The sequence below is a fragment of the Nanorana parkeri genome, unplaced genomic scaffold, assembly GCF_000935625.1.
Source record: "Nanorana parkeri isolate BGI_ZX_2015 unplaced genomic scaffold, ASM93562v1 scaffold251, whole genome shotgun sequence".
Lineage (NCBI taxonomy): Eukaryota > Metazoa > Chordata > Amphibia > Anura > Dicroglossidae > Nanorana > Nanorana parkeri.
The window spans coordinates 1,194,768-1,220,527 of NW_017306519.1; the positions used below are offsets into that span (position 1 = coordinate 1,194,768).

The 25,760-nt window shown below is 42.3% G+C and overlaps 1 protein-coding gene across 1 annotated transcript; it reads left to right on the top strand.

Moving 5' to 3' along the window:
- The first annotated feature begins 397 nt into the window (after positions 1-397).
- On the top strand, positions 398-25,145 carry NOXA1 (NADPH oxidase activator 1). The gene is given in 17 exon segments (XM_018556758.1): positions 398-665; positions 2,708-2,790; positions 5,858-5,966; positions 6,846-6,983; positions 8,306-8,413; positions 10,036-10,095; positions 11,980-12,017; positions 14,638-14,776; positions 15,734-15,793; positions 18,417-18,486; positions 18,579-18,638; positions 20,010-20,029; positions 20,032-20,214; positions 21,685-21,869; positions 23,681-23,786; positions 24,149-24,272; positions 25,001-25,145. Coding segments are annotated over 17 exon segments (1,737 nt in total). The 5' UTR covers positions 398-491; the 3' UTR covers positions 25,081-25,145.
- Positions 25,146-25,760: the final 615 nt, after the last annotated feature.

Here is a 25,760-nt window from a genome sequence, read left to right on the forward strand (position 1 = left end):
ATAAACTTTAGAAAGAGATTAGCAATGAGCACCAATTATTTCTCACACTACAGGTTCTCTTGAGTTATATCCTGAGCCAATAATTCTAGCAGGACATGCAAGATCTTGTTGTTTCTCAACAGTCAGACCAAGCTTTGTAGGATTGCATGGGGCTTGTAGATCCCCAGCTTGTGAAGAATGCTGTCTGTTTGACCAACAAGGAATTGCTGGGACCTGATGTTCCTCAGCTGCTGAGATAGTCATGTCTGCTGCATCACATTAGGAAGAAGGGGTAAAGTATTTGTTCCATCCCAGTGAACACGCAGGTAAGTATTGCTTAACAATGATGCAAGCCAGGAATTTGAAGAGCTGCCTACGTGCCCTTTCATTAAAACCTCAGAGCGGACTGGAATGAGACTCTGGGAGGGACACAAGATTTTACACTTCCTGATACAAGTACAACTGCTCTTACTGCAGGTGGATCTTCACACTCGTCTTCCTTTCTCAGCAGGATGCCGTACAAAGATCTTATAAAGTATTGGCATGAAGGAGTCCTGGCAGTGGACAATGATAATCTGGATTCAGCTTTGCAGAATTTCCTAAGCATTGAGGATTCCACGTCAAAGATCTGGTTCAACATCGGATGTGTCCATGTCATTAAAGGAGATCTAGAGAATGCCTTGGAGGTAAGTGGTCTTTCATTGGGTACTTACATTTCTGATGCTGGCAGCCTGGGTGGGTTCAAAGAGCAAATGAAATAAGAACGTGAAACATTGGCTTCCCCTTTAATTTTTGTACAATAAATGATTTCGACAAACTGGTTCATACACACCGTATAAGATGTATGTACACACAATGTGTTAGAAAATGTTTGTCTTTTCAGTCACCGTACCTGATGTATAACATTTGAATAAGGAATTTAAAAAATGAAACAGGTATGAAAGAAGAATTGAGACAAGAAGTAGGAAACAGAGGGGAGCAAGAAGGAAGAGGCAAAGGGGAAGGGATCATTTGTGATGTACTAGGGACACAAGTAACGGGGGAGTATACAACAAATGGCCTTTAAAGGGTCTCTCCAGAAGCTTAAAGGGGATTTCCAACTTATACCATGACTTTTGTTAACAAAAATGTAATGCATTATGTTGCATTCCATAGATATGGCAGCTGCATTCATAAGGCTTCATATAAGGCTTTTTTCCTTTTTTATCACCAGGTGATTCTGCCAGTAATGTACTTCCTGTCCTAGGGTGCCAGTGCTCATTCACCACACTGTATCTATGGAGAAGCAGCGTTGTCATCCTAGGACTACAAAACACCTTCCACCATGTTAAGTGGATGGAGAGAGGGGGAAGTGTTCTGTTCTCAGAAGTGGCTGATAACAATTCTAACTGATAACTTGCTTTCCTCTCTGCCTGGGCTAACTTATCAGATCACAAGATTTCTGGTGGGACCAATAGGTATTGTTTGTACTTATTGAACAGACATAATGAAACACTTTCAATTGTATATTTAACAGACAAAAAGTGAGCAAATAAGAGAAGGTCATTGTTGTGTTTTAAAGTGTATGTAAAGTCTATCTCCAGGAAAAAGATTCCCCTGCAGTAGGCTCATTCTGCAGTGCAAAGGTTAATTGCTCATTTTTTCTAGGAAGATTGTGCAAAGGTCTTTTCCTTACCTAATCCCCGCTCCTCCAGGCTCCAAGACTGGCACCCACAGCCTCTTCCTCCTCATGCTCTGGCACTCAGAGGACCACTGATGTTATTACACTCCCAGCCCTGCATGTTATGTGAGGATGCTGAGGGACAGTCCACAAGCTAGAGAGGAGGGGAGAGAGGTGATCACCAGCAACCGGAGGTGCGGAGATCAGTTAAGTAAAAGTTCTTTACACAATACTATAGTGTGAATATGCCATAAAGGATTCCTGTGGCAGGAACCTACGGCTTCCCGCAGCAGGAATCACAAATCTCCCGTTTAGCTGTGGCTGCTGTCACCCGTTCAAGTTAACGACAAGGTGACAGCAGTTGCATCTGTAAATGGTACTCTGCATATAATCCTATATGATACGTTTAGGTGCGTTCTGGAATAGATCACTCTCCCTGGATGCATCTATATTGTAACTGTGTCACATACGATTACATGCGAGTGACAGCGGTCGAATCTAAACTTGACATTTGTGATTCCTGCTGCAGTAATCTCAAATCGTACAGTCACACATAGTGTGAATGAAGCTTAGGGGTAATCTTTTTCCCAGAGATAGGCTTCAAAGAAATACAGCCAAAGGAAGGTTTAGATTGTAATCAGCAGCCTTGAACCTGTCCACCATTATTTGATAACATCTTAACTCATTCTAAAAAGGTGTCCAGTCCATGGATCTGGCTGCCATAAAGCAGGGAGCTTTATGGTCAGTGGCGGAGCTAAGGAACAAAGGGCCCTGGTGCAAGATATTTTTTTTGGGCCCCCCTCCCCCCCAAAAAAACCCCACAAACACAGCGCTCTCCTTCCGCAGCGAAAAAATAATTTAAGAGGGTGTGCTTAGGGGCAGAGTTAAGGCTGGGACAGGGTAGGGGTTAGGTGGGCAACTGGTGGCGAGCAACTCTTGAGGCCTGGCTAGTAGCTCAGGACTTGAAATTTTGACTCCTGTCCTATGGCATCTATGTGTGAGTGTGTGGCACACAATATACTGTACATATAGTTTACATATACTTATATTTTCCTTTTTCCTTTGCAGGCCTATAGTCAGGCTCTAAGCAAGGACCCCTGCCTAGCTGTTGGATATTTCCAGAGAAGTTATATATATTTTCAACTTAAAAGGTAAATGATAAACTGATTGAGCACACTCGCCTTTCAGATTATATGGACTGGGTGGTGAGAGGGTCCCAACAAAGGGATTGCCTCAGGGCCATCTTTGATATTGATTGGACCCTGGGCAAACATTTTCTTGGGCCCCCCACCAAGCCAAGCCCGCTAACTGCCATGCAGTTTCTCTCTCCACCCCAACATCCCAAATCAATTTATTTATTTTATATATTTTTTAAATGATTGGCCCAGTAACTTAAGGAGTGTGACAATCAGCCAGCGCTGCAGATATATAAAAAATGCAGTTACTGTTTGAGAATCACCCCCCTCTGCGGCATTCACAAAGTCTGATAGAAGTGACATTTCAGACAGATCAGTTGTTCTAGGCAGATATGATCGGTTCTCCTGCACTTGCGCAGTATGCCGATCTGCCCTGGAACAGCCGACAAAGCGTTGGAATGCTTGACCCAATAGGCGGTCACACATTCCATCGCTGTCAAACTGAGCGGGATTACGTTGTAATGTGTGACCACGTCACCGGTCACACATTCCAAAGAAGTCACAAACTTTGATAAAACACCCGCTCTGTCACTGGCAAATGTGTCCCCTGAGTAGTATCCAGTAGTGTGGGAGGAGCAGGGCACTGTGGCTCTGTCTCTCTCCAAAGCACAGGGATCAGAGCCTATCATGAATGCCTAGACCAGCCGGCCCGCCCATCTGCATCATCAGTTGCTAGGCAGAGCAGACAAAGATACCCTTTGCCGATCTCTGCTGTCTGTCTTATCTCTGGAGAGATAAGAGAAACCAGGAGGGTGAGGGGCAGAAGAGATGGGACACTTACATCCCGCATCTCCAGGTAAGGAGCGAGCAGTGCAGGCTCAAGGGGCAGCTGCTTTGGGCCCCATAACAATGACTGGGCCCAGGGCAACTGCCCCTTTTGCCCTACGTTAAAGACGGGCCTAGATTGCCTGTATGGAGTTTAGATGTTCTACTTATGTGAATGTGGGTCTTTCCTGAGTACTCCAGTTTTCTCTAAACTACTGCTGGCTGAAAGCAGACCCAGGGGAGGAATTGGATGGGGGATAGCGGGACATTTGATCTTTGGGCCAGTACTATTAAGATATGTTGGTCTGGCTGCCCTGCCGGTAGATACTTCGCCATGCTGCATTCTGCAATGCAGAATGGCACCAGCTATACCATACTACAACTCCCGGTAATACTTTATACAGAAATGCAGAATAATTCCCTCAGTTATAGAGGACTACAAATTATGTCACAGAACAGCAACAGGTAACTTGTTTTAACTTCATTCTTTATAGGGAGTTCTTGTTATTAACTTTTTAATTTGACAATGGAGTCACTATTAGAATGAGAGGATCCCTATTGAAAGGGGCTGTTAGGGTTTGTGAACACCAGGCTCTTCAGTTTAGTATACTGTATTAGGCCCAGCATTTGGGGGAGTGAGCAACGGTAATGCATGCTGAACATTGCCAAAAAATCGTCTATGCGGAGATGCAGACAGTATTTAAAAGACTACAGATGTTCCAACCATTTAACACTCTTTCCAATATTTTGGCTGAATGTGGGCTTTAACTGACTGGTGAGTAATAATAAGCGATTATACAAATGAATGAGTGAAAACCATGTTTATAAATGCTTGTGTGCTTAACTCCCTCGTGACCGACCAGAAACAGCCGGCTGGGTAGATATTTATAAACCTCCTTGTTTGTCTAGTATGTGCACAATGCCTGTGATAAGACTGTCATTAGACAGCACTGATCAAAGGCAAAATCCAAAGAGCCAATCAGTGTGGTTTTGTACCTTGTGATCACTGTGAACCAATCACAGCAATCACAAGTGTAAACACTGGCTGTGTCTTCACACAGCCAGCCCTCCACCTCCTCTTACAAAAGCCAATGGCTGCTTTCCATGCTTCTTTCCATAATTATAAGCATCTCAAATGATAACTGGGTATGTAAGGGTTTTGTTTTGTCTTACAGAAGACATAAGGATGTTGCTACGACAAAAATCTTATAAAATGACTGCAGAGATCTATAATTATGCTGAAATATTTCTATAAGTAATGATTGCTGCCTTTTACGCATAGAAAATGGCACAACTATTGAAATATGAAAAGCATCATAAAATTTTTGTTTAAAAAAGACCATCATGAAGGTTATAGAAATGTGGTTATTGTTACAGTAAGATTTGTAAAGACTAGCTGTTTGGATGTTTTTATAGAATGTATACATACCTCTCCTTCCTGTAAAAGTGTGACTAGGTCCTTCCCCCATAGAATACATTTTAGTATAAATGTAAGGGTCCCCACACACCTTACGATTATCGTACGATAATCGCGGGAAATCCCGCGATCGTACGATGATCGTAAGGTGTGTGGAAGCCGTGCGACCTCTACTACTGTAAGGTCGCACGACTTTAAACTTACGGACATGTTCGAAAACCCGCCGAGCATCGTACGATGTTCGGCGGGTTTGTGGCATGTCCGTACGATAACAGCCGTACGGGCCGGTGTGCGCAAGCGCACACTGCCCGTTCGGCATCGCGGTCATCAGAAGCCCGCCCCTCAGGGGGCGTGGCTTGCGATCATCGCAAGTACGATCTGCCTATGCAACATAGGCAGATCGTACGTTTTTTTAAGTACCTTACAACCATCGCAAGACAGAAGTCTTGCGATGGTTGTAAGGTGTGTGCCCAGCCTAAGAAAGACATTTATTTCTTATGCTATTTAACAGAAGGTATGAGAAACAGGTTGTTTTTTTAATGTTTTGTCTTTTTCCTTTTATAAAGTAAAAACGCAGCGGTTAATAAATTCCACCAAAAGAAAGCTCTATCTGCCTCATAAAAATGACATAAAGTTAATTTGGGTACACTATTGTAGCTGTCAATCAAACTATCACGGCACTAAAATCTGAAGCTTGGTCTGGAAACGACAGGGTGTATCATGCTGTTATTGAGGTAGTTAACAATCTGACAGTTAGCCAACCATCTCTGTCTAGTTACATAGTCAAGTTCTTTTGTTTCTCCAAATAACAAAATATTCTATGATCTTTCTCCTCGGCAGGTATGAGAAGGCGTTGAGTGACTGCCACCTGGCCCTATCTCAGCTGAGAAACAACAGTGTTATAGATTACAAGCAGCTTGGACTCCGCCATCTACTCTTTGCCTGGGAGGTAGGAAGATGTCTTAGTAATGGGTTCCAGGTACTCTTTAACCTGTCATTTCACATCAGTCTCGCCCAGAGAGGGATCTTTACTTTTCTGTCTTATTACAGGGAAAGACCTGATAAAAAGGAAGCTCAAAATATCTCTGAGCACTTCAGAATAACAGCAACCAATTGGGCAAAAGTAGCACTGGCTGAGAATGTGTGCTGTAGATTGGTAGGATAGTGACAGTAGAAACCAGAATGGTTGGTTGGTAAATGGTTGATGGAGAAGTCGGAATGGTTGGTTGATAAACGCTTGGCAACTTTGTGAAGGTTATTTGCTTTGGTTAAAAGATGGATTTTAAAGGCGACCTTGGGGAAATGGTGCATGCCCAATCATGATGATGAGGGAACTTTCAGACATGTGTAGGAGCGCAAGAGAAGTCCAGGAGGCATGTGTTCAAATTGGTGGTCAAGGATAAGGACAGAAAAACTTTACAAGCACAGCAAAGTTCCAGTTATACCTACATCTGTAAGAAGGTGCGGGATTGTTGAGGACTTTGAACTGTATCCTGTTAACAATAGGAAGTCAGTGCAGTGCAGAATCTTTGAAGAACAAAGAGACACCATCCTAACACATCTGGGAATAGTGGATGATTGCAAAGTAGTGTGTTACATTAGACAAGACAGGTGGTTATGTATATAAAAGGGACAGATGTGAAAGATTCTACTCTGTTGTAGATGGCTGGGAGGTGATGACAGGAGACTGTGTAGGGAGAATGCAGAGTCAAAAATCACACCCTAGTAAGTGAAGGTGAGCAGGCGGGTTTGCTTGGACGTTGTTAAAACATACTGTTGGGTCTAATAAAGAAGCAGTTTCAGATGTTTTTCTGTTGTTTTTGTGCAGATCCTGTATAACACAGCAGTCATCCTTTGCTACCTAGGGCAATGGAAATCTGCCCAGGAAAAGCTCAATGGGGCTGTCAGCTGTCTGCCGAGTGAATTAAAAAACGCCATGTTGGAGTCCGCCTTGGACCAAATTCAGGTGAGCAGCTTTTGTGCCGGTTACTATCACTCACCACAGTAAGTCTGAGAAAGCTCATCCAGAGGATACCCAATTAGATTCCAACTGTCACGCTAATGATTTTCCAAAGCAAAACATTTCATACAAAACTGCAGTATAGGTATTAAACAAATGGCTGAAATAGTCACAATAGTCATATCGTATTACTAAACAGAATAGTATTTTTGTTATGGAGAAGAATCCAGTTTGAAAGTGGTCACTTTGTATGAATCTCAGTTTTTTTCCCATCATCTATCTTTGTATCCTCTTTGGCATCCCCAGAAACGTCTTTTTTTACTAGCTCAGCTGTAAAATTGTAGTTATACGGAGTAAAAGACATTACTTTTCATGGAGTACGAAGATAACTGAGGCAGCACTGCTAATAGAGATATAGGCGAGTTCTCCACAACAACTCCACTCCGGTTAAAGGGCAAACAATTGGTTCTCAATCAGGGGTGCTTTATATGGTGGCTGAAAGCTTAGCCATTACATTTCAGGGAATTAATAGATCAGCTTCATCAGGGCTATAATAAAATAAGATTATAAACTAACAAATATAAGAAATATAGTGTTATATACAAAATCACGATATCAAAATGTAAGCGTCATATTATATCGTAAATACAACAGAAAATACTTGTCATAATAGTTATCTTTGTGCTCCGTAAATAGTAATGGTTTTTCCTCCGTATTCCTACAATTTTACAAAGTGCTAAGATTGCTATTGTGATATATTATATTTGGGATATATTATAATGTTATGATGTTTTATAATTTTAGATATTTACAGATTTTTAAAAATATTTTAATTACTTGTTTTATATAGCTCTGTGGTTCTGATATTTATGTATTTCTATTAATTCCCTGGAACATGTTGGATAAGAATTCAAAATTAAAGCAAACATTCATCTGACTTTTCTTCTAAAAAGGTTGGCCTCTCCTGGTTGGAGTGGAGAGCCTACTTTATTTATACCGCTGTTTGGCTTTTTTAAAGTCACAGATAGGTGTATACAGGCGCAATCCCACCTAAGAAACCCACTGTAAAGCAGTATGGTGGAAGAAGGCTGACCAGACCTATCTTTATCTGGTGAGAGATCTAAGCAGGATGTTCCTGCAGGTGTTGGGGCAATTAAAGAGGTATTCTACTATCACTAAACCTCTTTAAGATTTTATGCATGAGACCCAGCAGTATTTATTGAATGCAGACCATGACCGCTCTTTGGGGCAATTACATCATAATAACACTAGTTCCCCATAGCTACACCTAATTATGACCTAACCACGGAATTTTTGTTCTTCCACAGAAACGGGTTTTGCTCCAGCCGCTGCACATACCGGAGATTGAGCTCTTCAGGCCTAGAAAGCAGGAAGTTGAGCAGCTAAAATCCAAAGATTTCCTGGGAAAACCAAAGGTGATCAAATCTGGTGACAATGGAATGACTCAGTGTTGAATGTTACTATTACACTTGTGGAAATAACTGGTTGGTTTGGTTCTAAGTGCACATTCCCTACAACAATGAACAATGCTTTGTCAAGCAGTCACAAAGTCAATGATCCTTGTCAATGAACTAGAACCCGGTTTCCTTAGAAACCATGACATTGCTTTTAAAAATGATGAGTTCCAGAAATCACTAGATATCACTAAAACCACTTACACCTAATTTATTTGTAACCAAAGGGCAGTAAGTATAATTCCAGGTATGTGAAAACCAAAAACTTACCTTATCAATCAAATTCACATCAAAACAATCCATAAGTTGAAGAACTTAAACTAAAAAGTCCCTGTAACAGGAGATAATATGTCTTCCTCCACTGTGTGAATAAAGTGCTGTTCTGTGCAAATCTTCACAAGTAGTGCCAAAACCAAAGTGCTCTTCACCTCCACACCTCTCTGCATAGGACCCCTTAAAGTGACATTAAACCCTCAGATTTTTTAACATAAAACAATACTGTAATGTGTGCCTTACTGTAATCCATGGTTGTTTCCCTTCTCTTTGCTGCTCTTCCTTTTAAATCTGTATCTGTTCTCATGCTGGGCAGAACTTCTGTTTTGCAGCAGACTGCCTTGTCTCAGGAATGGATATATGGTGTCTGTGTATAGGTTTGTATAGGTTTGTAACCTGAGCCAGCACTACAGGAAGAGGCCCTGATCTGCAAAGGGAAGTTCTGCCCAGCATGAGAAGACATGAGGATTTAAAAGGAAGAGCAGCAAAGAGAAGGGAAACTACCATGGATTACAGTAAGGCACACATTACAGTATTGGTTTATGTTAAAAAATCTGAGGCTTTAATGTCACTTTAACATTAAGAACATCTTCAGCACTTGATCAAAAGGTTGGTATTTGATGAAAGGACACTTCCCTGTGCATAGGACCCTTACAACTCTTAGGGAGTATCGGTGGGCAAATCCTTCCTTAATGCACCTCACAAGCCCAGCAATAAGAGACAAGAAAAGAGGGATGTGTACATCTCGTAAAAACTGATGCACTACAATTAACCCTTGATCACCCAACAACCTTTACAGTGTAAAAGCACTTAGGCCCTTCTAGAGGGCAAAAGGAATATATCCTCTCCCATCACGTTATTAGACACCTAACGCCTTCTAAAGGATAAATAATAATGTGATGTGAGATGGAAGGCCAGCAATAGGGACCAATCAGACTTGCAATGCACATCTGCTAACTAACAGCATACTGAGAGACAGGAAAACAGAGTGAGCAGAGGGATGAGCTAAGTATTGTGCTGCTGCCCCTTTACTGTCCCATCACAGGCTCTGGGCCGAACGGTGACTTGATTGTATTGCTAGCAGTATAGCAAATTCAGGTAACGTGGCTTTGCGGCGTGTCAGGGTTGTGTAAATCTCAGAGCTGGGAGGACAGAAATACAAATGTTTTGGCAGGTAAAACAGCTCCCATATATCTATATTTAGCTGTTTGTCCTGCAATTCATCTTTAGCTGTTCAGTTTTTACCAAACCTAAAATATCAGTTTGAGATGGACTAACCTTAAAACATATCTGCTTTGTTTATTCCTTAGGTCATTTCCTCTGTGGTTCCAAATGATCAATACAGTGGATTTGAGCCTCTGCGCCCTCAAGTAAGACTAATTTGAATTAATTTTAATTGATTGTACTTAATGTGCCATCCCCATACTGTACAGTGCGCTACACAATATTTTTTGTTTGTTTTAGAATACACGGAGTCATTTAAAGTGGAATTGCAGTTAAATGTGTTTTTTCTTTTGGATAGTCTGATTCCTCTCCCAGTTTTCTTTTCTTTTAGCATATTGTTTTTATTGCCTTTAAAAATAACATATACAGTTATTCCCAATGATACCAATGTAATAAAAACATGTCGTTCCAGTAAGTTCCAGTATGAGCAATGAGTTAACTTCAAACAAATAAGAATAATACATTTTCTGTGCATATATGGAAATCTTTTGGTAGCTTGGTTATGCCATGTTGTAAAACATAGTGAGTAGAGTAGTAGATTTAGCCATCTAATAGTCTTTGGGATATCTGAAGATTTGTGACATATATTTCTGCAGCATTGTGGATGCTTATGTAGATTTACTTCCATTCAGGTACTATGACCCTCATCTACCCCCTGGTCTCCAGTCAAAGGATAAGTGCACTTTGACCCCGTTCACATGTAGCGACATACCTTTGCAGCGGCCGGGATAGCGCGACTTTCGGGGGCGACGTTCCAGCGACAATCCAACGACGGTAGCGCGACCTTCTCCGTCGGGCTCCATAGAAAAAAAGCAAAATCCGGCGAAAAAAGGGTCCGGTAGAAGCGACTTGCGACCGCGACGAGCGAAGCGCGTCATGGAGCTAAGACAGCTCCATTGACTATCATTAGCCGGCGACTTCTCGCGATATCGCGCGGCAAAAATGCGCGATATCGCGGTGGAAATCGCGCGATAAGTCGCTACATGTGAACGGGGCCGAAAAAAGGGTCCGGTAGAAGCGACTTACGACGCGCGACATGGAGCTAAGACAGCTCCATTGACTATCATTAGCCGGCGACTTCTCGCGATATCGCGCGGCAAAAATGTGCGATATCGCGGCGGAAGTCGCGCGATAAGTCGCTACATGTGAACGGGGCCTCAAACAAAGTGCACTTATCATTTTTGCCCCATTTCCCTGACCTAACTTATCCCACCCTCCCCCTCCACATATGTATATTTACCAAGCACCCATTAATAAAATTCACTCCCTCTTGGTCCAGTCTGCCCATATTAGATCTCCTATGGGTCTCTACCACTGTCACTCGGCTAGGAGCTGAGCCCAATACACCTCTATGGGCTCATCTATCGCTGTCTCCCAGCTGGAAGATGAGTCTAATACACTTCTATGGGACTTGTCTACCTCTGTCTTCTGTCTGGGAGATGAACCCCTTAGACTTCTATGGGGCACTACTGTGCAGGCACAGCTAGGAAGACCTGTGCTGAGGGATTTCAACAAACACAGGAGGTCATGGGCATCAGATCTTGGTAAGTATACATACATCAGTGGAGGGGAAGGTGGGATCTGTGAGGTCAGTGGAGGGTATAAAAATAATAAATGCACATAGCCTAGATTGCCTATTTGTTTTCCATAAAGTACCATGTTGTGATCGTGACTGGTGTTGTGACATGATTCTCTCAAGTTGACTCCACTTAATTTCCTTCACATGCTGTGTGGCCTTTGAAACAGGAAGGGAGCCAAATCTCTCAAATGGGGACACAGATAGCATTATAATAATTTGTTTTGAATAGAGTGGTGGAAAGGTTAGATTCTCTATAAAGTTATTGTTCCCCTTTATCCCCATTGTGCAGATTCTACTTACTTCCTGTGTGTTTAACAGTTTTAGGAAATGTCTTTCCATTACTAAACACAGAGCTAGGTCTAGAGTTCTACTTTATAGTTCTTAAAGTATTACCAGTGTCTCTTGAATGTTTGTTGTAATACAGTCTACACCTTGTATTTTTTCACTGCAGAAGCCTGGATTCTATGAGCCTTGTCAGGAAGCCATGCAGTAAGTTCTTGTTTAGTTCTACTATTTTGGGCCTAGTTATGAGTGACAAATACAAACCATGTTTATCCAATGAAATGCACTTGGTGCTGATCTTCAACAAACATTGATTTAGGCCCCGTTCACACCTGACCGTTTTGTAGCGCGTCCTACGCTCGACGAGCGCACTACAAAACGGTCAAAAAAATAAATAGCATTGTAGTCAATGCCCTCGTTCCCACCTAGGCGTATTTCCGCCCGTCCCTAACGCCCTACAAAACGGCCCACGCCTGAAAAGGTCCCGGGACTACTTTGGGCCGTTTTGTAGGGCGTTTTCCATTGGGATACAGCCAAGTAGCCTTTGGAATCGCGCGACGGTCGCGCAACTTTTTTACCGCGAATCGCGGTAAAAAAAACGCGTGGCGGTCGCGCGACAGACGCGCATATTACAATACGCCTAGGTGTGAATGGGGCCTTATAGATGACCAACAGCAACATTGTGAATGCCCTAAGCCCTCTTTCATAAAGTCCCCAGTCTCAGGCATATTTCTTTTCTCAGGGTGTAAAAAATATATCAGTCACTTTAGCAACCTCAAAACAGGAAGATGTGTATTGCAGACTGCATACCTCCCAACTGTCCCTCATTTAGAACCAAATGCATCTGTCCCTCTTTCCTCCTCAGTTGTCCCTCTTTTTGGTCTGATGTTCAGATATCTATGAAAAGGTTCTGTTTAACTACCAAAGTGTCATTCTGCACTAAAACCTTCATCGTATCTCTTTATTATCTTGTTTTGCAATTTCCAAAAGCCAACATAAAGGAAAAGTAATAGTGAAAAAAAGAGTTCTGGGTTAAACTGATAATTTTTGCCATATGGATTTCTAATGGTCCTCATAGCTGAGGGTAAGGCAGGAATGCGTCCATTGCCTAAACACATTGTGCTGTATGGTGTCCTTCTTTCTTATCTCAAAGTTGAGAGAAATGCAGATTCATTATTGAAAGAAGGGTGAGGTGTGGATCAGCACATCCCCAAAACCTGGATGGTCTCAAACCCCAGACTAGGCTCTCCTCAATTTTTAAAGGAGAACTATGAGGTGAGTGCTTTTCACTCACCTCATAGTTCTAGCCGACCTGTGACAATGAGACTGCCACAGGTCGGATCAGTAGATCGGGAAGTGAGCGAACACATACCGGCGGGATCCGCTTCAGCTGCGGCGTCTCAATATACCGTGAGCCTAGGGTGACGGGAGGACGTGGTTGGTGTCCTCCCGTTACACTAAGGAGAACTATGGGGAAAAGCCTTAAACCCATAGTTCTCCTTTAATCTCTTATCTCTGACAAAGTCTCCCTGTACCTTCTGCACACAGACTATACTGACTGGACACTTGTAGAGCTGTGGATGGTTCCCTGCCAGTTGAGGTTAAAGTGGTTTCTCAATCTTTATTTCCCAAGTCAGGACAACATGGAAAGGTTTCTATGTATTCTTCCCACTGAACCCGTCACTTATCACGTCTCCTTTGTGGGAAACGGTCACAGCCGGGCTTCCTCTAGGCCAGACACTTTTTGGCGCACCCCACTCGTTACAATTTGAATGTGGAATTACCGTACCAAAAACTATGTAGTGCCTGACCGCATACAGATTGGATAGTTTAAGTAGGTCCTCATATTACATAGTTATGGTAAATCTAAAGTTAATTATACAATGATTACATGGTCAGATTGTAACATTTATGGGGACCTTTAGAATTCAGCAGCTAGCATCTTTAGGAATACCCCCCAGTTGGGGGAGATCCCTGTGTCTTTTTTCTTCCCCTAGGCCCAAAGTCCTGGAGAGAGAGACAGGTCACAGTGACATCCTTATAGTGCAGAAGCCCATGAGAAAGCAGGAAGTGTCCCTAATATTTACCAGTTCTCCCAGCAAGCATCACTGCCTCATCCCCTACCCAAGCCTACTGATTGGCTAGGTCAGTAAACATACATAACACAGAATGATACTTCTCTAGTACACCCTGCTGGAGCTGAACTAACAAGTACCTCTCTGCTTAGAGATCATTCCTGCTGAATGACTGAAGACTACTGCATCCTACAGAATCACAAAAATACAAAAAGGAATTTGGCAAATATACGATGTCCGTCACTCAAGGCCCTGACTAACCCAGATGCATTGTCAGTAACATTTGCGCACGGTTGCAACGAGTGGCCCATTTATTCCACATTTTCCACACAAGATTCACTTAGAAAAGTGTGTGAACCTTGGGTGAAAATCTTGATAAATAGACCCCTGCTTGTCTATAGGCTCCTGTTATATAAACATATAATTATGTACATGTAAAAACACTTTTTTCTACAGACTTCACCAGATGGGAAGACATGTGGACATTTACTGCCTCTTCCATAACAAAACTTTGATTTGACCTGTTATATCTGATTGTCCGATACTGTTCTGTATGTTAGGGAGTGAGGAACTGTTTGTGTTGGTCCACATTTTTGTTTGATGCTAACAAAAAATGGACAAATGTGTGATGTCAGAATATCTGTGATCAAATGGCCACATTCAGTATTTGAGTGTGGCTTTGTGTCCTTCCTATTGCTGAGTTTAGGGAAATAGAATAATTCATACTAATTTATATTCTGTAACCCCAACAGAGGTCGAGAGGCAGGATATCATCGCGTATTAGTTCATTATTACCCAGAAAATTCAGGGGACGTGGCTGTGAAGGCCAACAGCATTGTGTACATCCTGAATAAAGATGGAGAGTGGGCTACTGCCATCCACGATGGCCAAGTAAGTCAAGAAAAATTACAATGGGACAGGTTGATACAAGACCAATATGCCCGCTCACCTAAAGTGGACCTGGGGTTAGATTTGTGGACCTGGGGTTAGATTTATGTTTTCATGTTTCTATGTATGCTAAGTAATGTGTAAGTATAAGACTTACATGTGTCTATTACCTCTCAGAGGGATCACAGTACTCCCCCTCACAATGCTTTCATCTCTCCTTCTCTAGAAAGACAGAACCCTCTTTATTTAGAAATCAGCCAGGGTGACTAGAGATGCTGGCTCGCATAACACACTCCTGAAAACTCCGCTGCCCGTGCAGTTATATACTTTTGTGTTCACAAAAGTCTGACACAAATTAGCACCATCCTGCACACTTTCTGCTTGTTATTTGCTACAGATTAAGAGTGTGCAGTCTGAATGATCACTGTGGGAGAAACTATGAGAATGCTTCCTGCCAATGACATCATCTCAGGCCAGGCAGTCACTTGTTTGGGACTCAAGGAAATCTTTTTATTTTTTTTATTTATTACAGGTATTTATATAGCGCCAACAATTCGCATTAGTTCTTGCCCTCAAGGAGCTTACAATCTAAGGTTCCTATCTCACATGCATACACATGGGCCAATTTAGACAGGAGCCAATTAACCTACCAGCATGTGTTTGGTGTGTGGGAGGAAACCGGAGTACCTGGAGGAAACCCACACAAGCAAAGGGAGAACGTGCAAACTCCTCACAGAGAGCGTCCTGACCAGGATTTGAACCAGAGACCCCCAGTGCTGCAAGGCAATAGCGCTAACCACTACACAACTGTGCCAGAAGGTTAAATGTTATTAAAAAATTGTATTGTTGCTGTATATTGTGACAGATCAGGAATTTATTCATGTAAACTTGGTGATTCACCAGTTTCCTGGTGTGCATGCATATCTAATCTTCATTTTTTTTTTTTATTGTCTCTTACAGAAAATCCTCATTCCTACCAGTTTTCTGGAACCAGTAAATGCACCCAAAGCTGATATGACGGTAGTTCATTTTACAGTTTTATCTGCCTAACCCGGTTATAAAAAAAACAAAGAATGCTGCTCAATGGTTATAATAGTTGACAAGTGTATTAGATAAGTCCAACCAAAACATGAATAGTGGGTGGATGCTATGGTGCCACTTAGGTGAGAATTACTCTGACATGTTTTGGGGGATTTGATGAGAATTTTAAGATTTTGTTCCAGACTCTACCTCTACCCAGTTTGGCTATTACAAAGCCAAGCAAAGGAGTCTAAAACTAGCTATATACTGTACCTTACGCCCTGTGCGGCTGAATGAAAAAAAATAATTTGATTCCCCCGTTCATGCTAAACAGAGTGGTTAGAGAAATCTTCCCTGCTGGCTATTGTTTTCAGCCAATTCAACAAGATACTGCTAAAATTCAATCTGTATATAGCCAGCATTACTTTATTTGCTGCAGTAGAATATATTAAGTAAAGTAATACCCAACACAGGCAACTAGCAATTTATTGAAATATTGACAAAAATAACTTTCTTTATTTGGCAATTTTCAAAACAAAGTTTGCAAAGTGCTATTAAAACATAAAGTAAAACAAAAGATAAATAAAACATCAATTTAAATTGTAGACTAGTTTCCAGGCATATATAAAGAAAATACCCTTTAATCAAGTTATATTTTTATTAAAATAAACTTGTTGATTTTGAGGACAATTAGGCCCCATTCACACTGCGCGATTCGCAAATCGCGCGTTTGTCACGCGATTTGCATTTTGCGCGATATCGCGTGACTTGTCGCGCGATATCGTGCAAATGCTTGCATTGAAAAGCATTGAATCGCTGCAAAATCCGCTCCAAAAAGGGTCCTGCTAAATAGCCGCGATATCGCGGGAATTACCGCGTGATAAATCGCTCAGTGTGAACAGGGCCTTAGGGGTTCATTTATAAATCATTTGCCCAGCCGTATGCTGGGCATATACCATTCCTGCCACTAGATGGAGCTGCAGAGCATAGGGAAGTCCAATGCCTCTCGGCTCCACCTAGTGGTGATAATGACGTGCGAATGGCATTCGCCCAGCACATGGCTGGACAGGTGATTTATAAATCATTCCCTTAGTTTAAGTTCTTGAACTCTGTACATATATTTGCTTCTCATAAATCCCTGAATATCAGAACTCAATCTTATGAGAACCAGCAATGTGAGCTAGACTTGGACTCATGTTCATCCCCAGCCATTTACTTGTGATGTGTTTTGAGTCACTTAGTGGGTGGGCCTTGACATGTACTCAACAATGGACGAGGAGCACAGGCACAATCAGCAACTTGGGGGTGGGGAGGTGCCCTGCATGTATGAGGGAGAGAGTGAGGTCACTCTTCTGGCTATATAGTGCTGGAGAGATTTGTGAAAGTCTACGTGGACAAAATGACAACTCTTGGCAGCTAAAATTGTTAATGTGTATTTAGCTATCAGACTGTGATAAAATAAAATAAGACATCATAAAAGCTTCTTAATATCCAGTTTAGATTGTTCAAAAAAGAAAGTGGATAATTCAACCAAAGAGCTTCCGACTCTGAACCCCCCAGAGGTCTGTCCCCCCTGCTCTTGTAATTTTCTCCCTGCCTTCCCTTGAAGTCTGAACAAAGCTTGAAGTTAGAATTAAAGGAGAACTATGGGGTCAGTGTTTTTCCCCATAGTTCTCCATCAGCAATGTCATCATGGGTGAGAACCTTCCAAAGCATCTGCAGACTTCATGGGATGCTAAGAGAATCAAATACTTCTTCTTAGGACACTAGAACTAATCATGTGATTGTGGTAGACAGGGCCTCTTACATAGCACTGCTTTCAGTTATACCTTTGGAATAACTCCACCTCTGTGCCTGCGCAGGTTTGTTGATCTGGGAACACCTTCTACTTACCTTATTGTAAAGTAGGCAGTTTTTCCAAACACACCTTCTGCAGGGCACTTGTTGTCCCTCCCACACAGGAAGCTTAAAGCAAAACTCCAGGATTGATTCAAATTAACCCTTGCAGTCCGGGGGGTAAGTGCTTGTTTTGGTCTAGGGACAAAAATAAAGAAGATCTACTCGCCTGCCTCTTCTCCCCTGGGCTCCGGCGGTCTAAGAACCAGTGATGTCATCACATCTAATACAGGTTTAGACGGGGGGACGCCATGGGACATACCACAGCCAAAGCAGAGGGGAGCAGTCAACTCCGTAGGACCAAGGTTTGGGTGAGTATAACTTCTTTATTTTCGCTGCTAGACCAAAACAAACACTTAACCCTTGCTGTGCAGGGTAGCCTCACTGCAAGGGTTAATTTTAATAAATCCTTGAGATTCTTTAATGCTTCAAAGTATTAGTTCTAATACATTACTCACAGCCACCAATCAAATTCAAATGGTTGTATGGTTGGATCTAATTTGTGATACATGAGGCAGAGGGAGTTTAGAGCTCTGGGAGCAAACCCAGTCATCACACATGAGTTGTTCTCTGGAATTTGGCTACAGTGATTGAAATAGAATTTTGAAGTGAGTGAAGTTGTTAACTTAAGCACATTTGCAGTGTTTGCTGTATTACAACAGCAGTTCCCTAGATCATTTTACGTATTTCTTCTTCTCATCCATATTTCAATGTCTTCTTTTGGCAGAAAGTGAATAACGGAATCCCTCTGCCACCCACTAAGATGCCCCCAACCAGGCCCAATGTCAAGCCAATAGGTGAGATGTGAAACATGTGGCTCATTTTTCTGCTGTGTTATGACAACCCTGACTCACCTTATTCCTGTTTTCTCTGGGTCCTGTATCATCAGCTCTGGATGTACCAAAGAGACCTGCGGCTGACCCAACAGAAAACCAAGAGGTACAGAGAAGTTGTTATTGTAACTTAAAAGACCAGTAAGCCAAAAAGATATGTTATTTTCTAGAAAAGACCCATCAAGAACATTTACCACCAATACCTCTGTAAACACTGCTTTATAATCAGCAGGTGAACATCTGGAAATCCTATATGTACATGTCAAAGTAGGACTGAACATTTTCTATATATTCAATATGCTCTGAATCATGATTAAAGGGCAGAGATTAACCCAAGCACCTCACAAAGATTTGGTGCACTGCACTTCAGTATTGTAGGGGGTGCAGTTTTGCTAACTGTCAATTCTACCTATTGAGCCTCATGCACACTATTCGATTTGGGATTCCTGCAGCAAGAACGCCAAATCGCCCGTTTAGATGCGTTCGCTGTCACCTGTTCAAGTTAAAGGAGAACTATGGGGTCAGTGTTTTTCCCCATAGTTCTCCTTAGGGTAATGACCAGGTGACAGCAGCCGCATCTGTTAGCGGCAGTCCACATGTAATTGTATGTGATATGATTACATGCAGGTTGGGAATAGATCACTATCCCTGGACACATCTATTATCAGTCCTACCAAGTGATACTTTACCTATTGGTGGATTCAATCAATCCCTGGCTTCTTATTTGTCTTGGAAGCTCCAACAGCGAGATCTTCCTGTTGCAATTCCTGAGTCTGCTCCTGTTAACCTGGGAGTTTTGTATGTTCCTGCTCCCACTTTTGTGTTGTTCCTACTACCTTTGGGAGTTCAAGCCCTAAATATGAAAGGACAGAGGGCAGGGGCGTAACTAGAAATCACAGGGCCCCATAGATAAAAATTTTGTATGGGGGCCCTATGATTTCTAGTTACACCCCTTGAAGAGCCCACATAGCTCACCTGAGGGTGATGACCCCCCCGGGCCCCGCCTCCTCCTGACTCATTGACTCAGCAGCGGCTATGGAGAAGAACGCATTGCTGCACAGATCACGGTGATCTGAACAGCGGCGCGTTCGAACCCATAGTGACCCAGGCGGCCCGCACGGCATCAGGGGGGTGTCCTGGTCGGGCCCCCCTGTGCCCGGGCCCCATAGCAGCCGCCTGGGTCGCTATGGCTATTGTTACGCTACTGACAGAGGGCCAGCAGCTATCTAGGTAAATTGTTGTTTACTGATTCATTGTATTTGTCACTGCCCAGCCTGCAATAGCTGATAACATAACATAGATTGCAGTCAACTGTTAAATTCTGTATCGATGCTAAACGTCTCATGTTCTTTTGAAGCATTTGAGATTGTATATATATTTGTAAAACCTATAAATATGGAATTTTTATAAAGTACGTACAATGTCCAATATAGAGGCTCTTTACATGTTGTGATGTATGTGTGCTTCTTTCTGCCTAAGGTGAGGAGAGAGGAACCATTGTCAGATGACTCCGCTAGAGAGAACCACATGGTGGAGTCACGTGTCCCTCCTACAGAAAAGCAATTGCCGGATGCATCTCTCTATCCTAGACTGTTGAAAGAGATCAAAACTTGTCCGCAAAACTCCTTTCAAAAGGTGGAGATGGTTGTCAATTTGCAGAGCGTACCACAAACCAACCAAGAGACTACAGCGGTAAGTATTCCAGTGGTGAGTTTTCATAATTTGCTGCGGTCGAGAGCAACCTCATTGTAGACAGTTGTTAAATAATTCCCAAGCACAATGGAAAATTAGCTGTTGACCTGTAGCTTCTAAGCATGGTTGTGGCAAACCCAATAGCTAACAGCTTCAGGGGTAACTACACCCAAAGAACAAAAATGTAATATATTGCAGCTTACCAATTATGTGGTGACTACATTAGTTTTCATTTTCTGCAAGTACAAAAAATACAGATTGGTCTTGCCAGAAATTCCATGTCCTTGTCACTTCCTGTGATCGGAAATACAAGTGCAATATTACCTTCCTTTTGTAAACTAGTTATCTCCCCATGTGATGGAGATGTACAAAGGCACCATGTTTCAGTTCAGCCTGAATGGCAACCATAGATCCTTTCATAGATACAATGGATGAGTGACCAAAGCCACCCAGGGAAATAAAATGTGATTTTCACAAGATAACAGTTTAGGAAGGAAAAATAACCAGAAAGAGCATGTGTGCAATAGGTCCTGATCTGACTGAACTCTGTGTAGTTCTTTTTCTCTTTTGCCTGATGATGGTCAGATTGCGCCTATATGACCATCGGTACATTTAGGTTTCTGGGTGACTCAATATAGCACTAGTGATGCCCATAAACATGAGAGATAATTGTCCTATCTGGATGATTTTGGATGGACTTGGCCATGATTAGATATCTAGCAACTAGGATAACTAGTATTGTTTAGTTCACAGTTAGGCAGGCTTCAAAGGTGTCTGCCTTCTCTTCCACTTCTCTGTTTCGCAGGCATAAATATGCACAATTGGGCAACTCACGTGTGCATGTTTACGCCACTGACATTTTAAATAAATGTCTTCATCTAATGTCTACTGCCAGCCTAAGGGCCTGTGTTAATGGACTTCAATGGGCAAATGCAGAGTGCTTTTGATATCAATTTGAGATTCTTCTGGGATAACCCAGAATTCATTGCAGGTGCAGTTCACTTGCATTTGACATGCTTCATCTGCTTTTGAATTGAATAGACTTGTATGGGGAGAAAAGTAGTGCTGAAGTAAACAAAAGCCCGTCAACACTGGCCCAAAAGGTGACTATAGACAGTAGAGGGATTGGCTTATTGAACAAGGTAGGGGAGGCCACCTGCAAAATGCTTATGTATCAGGGGGAGTATAATGGCAAAGAAGCAAGGGTTTCCAACCCGTCCATTTGTCTTTTCTTCACGATGAGCCTTGGTTGATGGAGTCTGCAGGTAACATTAGATCCAGCCATTTTCAGAGACAGTCATCTATTGTTTAGACCGCTTTAAGAGACATCTTGTGAAACTCAATTACCAGGTCTCTGCTTAGTAATTAAAGGATTGTCCTCGGGCATATATATATTTTCAAGCCTCCTCTAACTATAGTAAAACCCACCAAGTCTGTGCACCATTATGACCATTTCATTTCTTTGTTCAGGCCAAGCAAGACCGGATGTGCACATTGGAGCCTGTGGTTGAAGAGGACAACCTGATAACATTACAAGTACACACAGAGTTCACTGTAAACCTGTCAGTGAGAAAGGACATCGCTTTTACGGAGCTACAGCATCAACTCAGACAAAAATTGAAGCAACATGGAGAGCAGATTAACATCCAGCTGAGGTATAAACACCACACCACGGCGGCCAATTTCCCATAGCTTTCAGTTTCAGCATCCTGTTCTTCATGTGTTGAGTATGCTCTTGTTCTATGACATGATGTATTGATTAATAACTGGGCAATGACCAGCGCTGTAACACTGACTAATGGCAGGCTGTTAGAATTTAATATTCAGGTGCTTACAGTGGCCCAACTAATATGAGCCGCTTTCTGATCCAGTATACATATATGCCAGTAGTGCCATCAGGTGACATTTACCCATGATGCTCTGTTCCCAGAACTTTTTATTTTATCCAAGTATTTGGCTGGAGAAGCTTCTCAAGCAATCTGTATTTTCCCACAACAGATCATATTTTCTTTTGTGGCTTTTTCTTATGTGGCTCTTCCAATGCATGTCAATGGAGATTTTCACATCTTGAAGGTCAATGTCCCTTGTAGCTTGTAGCTGAAGCTTGTAGCTCGAACATGAGCTATTTTTTGGCGGATTTTGCGCTTCTTGGCCCCAATAGACTTCAATGGTGTAGCTCAATGTCGCTCATTACTGGAGTTTTTGCGCGAACTTGTTGCGCGGTGTCGCTCTGCACAAGTGTTACTTTTGCCCAGAAATTACACTCTCCGCAAAAGCAGGAAACAGGAAGAGGAATTATGTCACATCAAAGACCACTTTTGATTGGATACAGCCCAATGTAGCAGCTACAAAGTCCCTGTGGTAAAATGCCAAAAGAAGTGCCGTGTAGCACGTCAAAATGTGCACTGTTACCTCAAATAAGCTCAATGTAGCTCAAAGTCGCTCTGCTCAAATCAACGCTGAAAAAGCGCCTGATTTTGTAGTAGCCCAGTGTGAATGGGGTGAGCGTAGGTTACAATCTGTGGTTTATTGATGAGAAGTCTGCACTGGAAGTTGATGGAGCACAGATTTCAGCACTGAAAACAAGTTTAAAAAAAAAGTATTCCCTCAAATGTTCTAACCCTAAACTAACCCTGTAGGTTGACTCTAAAAGTTAACTCTATCCTACTTGCACCCTAAAACACCAAACTTTTCAAGACCACCTTAACCTTACCCTTCAGTAAAAAATGCTTGCCTCCCAACGCAGAAGCCACCGCACATTGCTTGGCAAGTTTCCATAGTAAGTGCTAAGATATGCTCTTCAACTTGGCGCAATCACCTTGCAAGCCCCATAAGCTGTTACTTTTCTGTGGAAACTCGATTAGTGACTTAGTGGGGGGTGTACAACTGTTTCTACATTGGAAGGTAAATATTATTTGATCAAAAAAGAAAAGCGGGACAGACGGGTGGATATCTTTTTTTGCACATATGCTTTAACCCAACAACGTGCACCTAACCTCCTGAATCATAAATCTAACGATTTAAAGCAAGCCTGTGCTCTGACTTACCAGTAGCACAAAATTCAAATTTCCTTTGTTGCCTCACGGGCCCCTTTTAAGGAAAGAAGGAAAATACTCTGTACTTACATGCATGGAGGAGCATGTGACTCACTCCCCTTCTTCCCACATGACACACTGGTGCTTGGTAAGTGGGATCAGCATTAAAGTGAACACTAACATAACCCTTGCAGATCTGTACTTACCTTCTCTTGCCTGTAAAATATCAGGCTAATAATAAGCTATAATGTTGGTGCAGAAAATACCTAATTGGTCAAATGTGATTGGCTGCTGTGGGGCAACAGAAATTGTCTGAGGTGATTCTTTACTAAGACACTTTGATAGATATGGCCAAATGGAACAATGGAAAATGTAGACGTGCAACTGCCCCAAATGTCAGCATTGTGCTGATTGATTGGTTTATTGATCAGTTACAGGGATTCCGAGAAGAAGCAAGCAACCCCGGTGATCGGAGATGCAGACCTCAAGCAAATGTGGGAACAAGCCAATCAGAAGAAACTCATTCTGTGCTGTAAGGTAACTAAACCCCAAAACATTTAATAATCTTTGTTGTTTTTGCCCCTTTCTGCTAGATGTTAGAACATTGTTGGTGGAATTTGCCTGCATTCAGCCACAATGCTTAAGTTAGGTTGGCACTGATGTTGGTCATCATTTGGGTTGGGGTCCATTCCCCATGTAGGCCTTTTCTTCTACTGCCATCTCCACAAACTAACTCTGTTGGGACCTCACTTTGTGTACAGGAAATAGCCTTCACAAACACCATGCATGGAATTATCAACACTGTGCTTATTCAGCTAACGTTAGTTACAATAATGTAATGGCGTTCAACATACTTTTGGCTATATTGTTTATTTTATATATTTACTGTATATCTGTAGGATACATACAACTGCGTGGGTAGGCCCATCCTATATCACATGAGAGCCATCTATCAGTATTCTCCAGAAGGACCAGAAGATCTGACCTTTAACGAAGGCCACATCATTGATATCCTCTCAGAAGGTAATAATTGACTTCCTTGCTCATTCATCAACCCCTGTGCTTTTGATGGAGATTTTCTGATGTTGCTATTGTACACCATCCAGGAGAAGAGTGGTAAACTTTGGCCAGGGGGGCAAATACAACCACAGATTTATGTGAGCTAATTAAAGTGTACCATGCAAATTGTGCCATGGTGTACCATTGATTGGTGGTTTTTAAAAAAGTAACATGCATTGATCAGATTATTTACATTAAAGAAGAAATCCGGGCATATTAAACATTAACCCTCGCAGTAGGGCTACCCACCTCACTGCATGGAATAAGTGCTCATTTTGGTCTAGGTTCTAGAATAGAAAAGATATACCCACACGATTCTCAGTCCCACCTGGCTCATAGACTGGTCCTGCAGCCTGTTCTCCCCTGTGGCTCCGGTGGTCTAAGGACTCATGATGTCATCACATCTTTTCACTTGCATTGGACTTGAGGATGACGAGGGACATTCCACAGCCAGAGCAGAACTGGAGAGAGGTGAGCGTTCACCACCATGGGACCAAGGATCGGGTAAGTATATCATTTTTATTTTAGACGCTAGAACAAAACGAGCACTTAACCCTTACAGTGCGGGGGTAGCCCCACTGCACGGGTTTATGATTAATATGCCCAGAGTTTTTCTTTAAGGTAAATTCGCTTAGATGTATATCTCCGAAACTGTAATCTCCCCATAATAATATTATTTTATTACCTGACAGTGAATGGCGAGTGGCTGGAAGGTCACTGCAATGGAAGTGTCGGAATATTCCCCAAGTGTTTTGCTACAAAACTTGAGTGAGGCCTAAAGGAAAACCTACGGCATCCTGAACTTTCTCATCAGCTGATAGGAAGAGACCGCACAGTGTTGAGTCATCACTAAATACTGTACCTGATGATGTCCTGATATTCTTCTATGACTTCTGAGAATCCTCAAGCTGGCCAAGTCATTCTTCAGCAAATCAGGATTTCCAAGTGACATTTGGATGGATACCTTTGATGAGAATTGAAATATCTACTACAAATGCAATGTGCAAATGATCACACGTTTCACAAACATTCCTGGACTTTGTTGTGCAAAGGCTTGGCCTGAATGTTCGAGGTCCTTAACTAGGTTCTACATGGTCACTATGCTAGAACATCATACTTCTTGAAATCCTTGCAGTGGAAGTGGTAATGTGAATGCTGCAAGCAGTGATACAGCGACTTAATGGACCGAGTCATTTGGAGGGATGCCCTACGTGTGGAGTTTAAAATGAATCCATCAGCAATTAGTAAAACCAAACTCCCGGAAAAAATGATGATTTACACACTGCGCTGGATGTGTAAATTATCATTAAAAAAGCTTCCTGTTATATGTGAAGGGCTGCCGCAAAGTATCAAAATCTTCCCTTGCAGCATGCTGTCTCCTGCATATAATGCCCAGTGCACCTAGCTTGCGATATTGTGCGCTGGTGCTTTGCATTGCCATTCACTTGCATG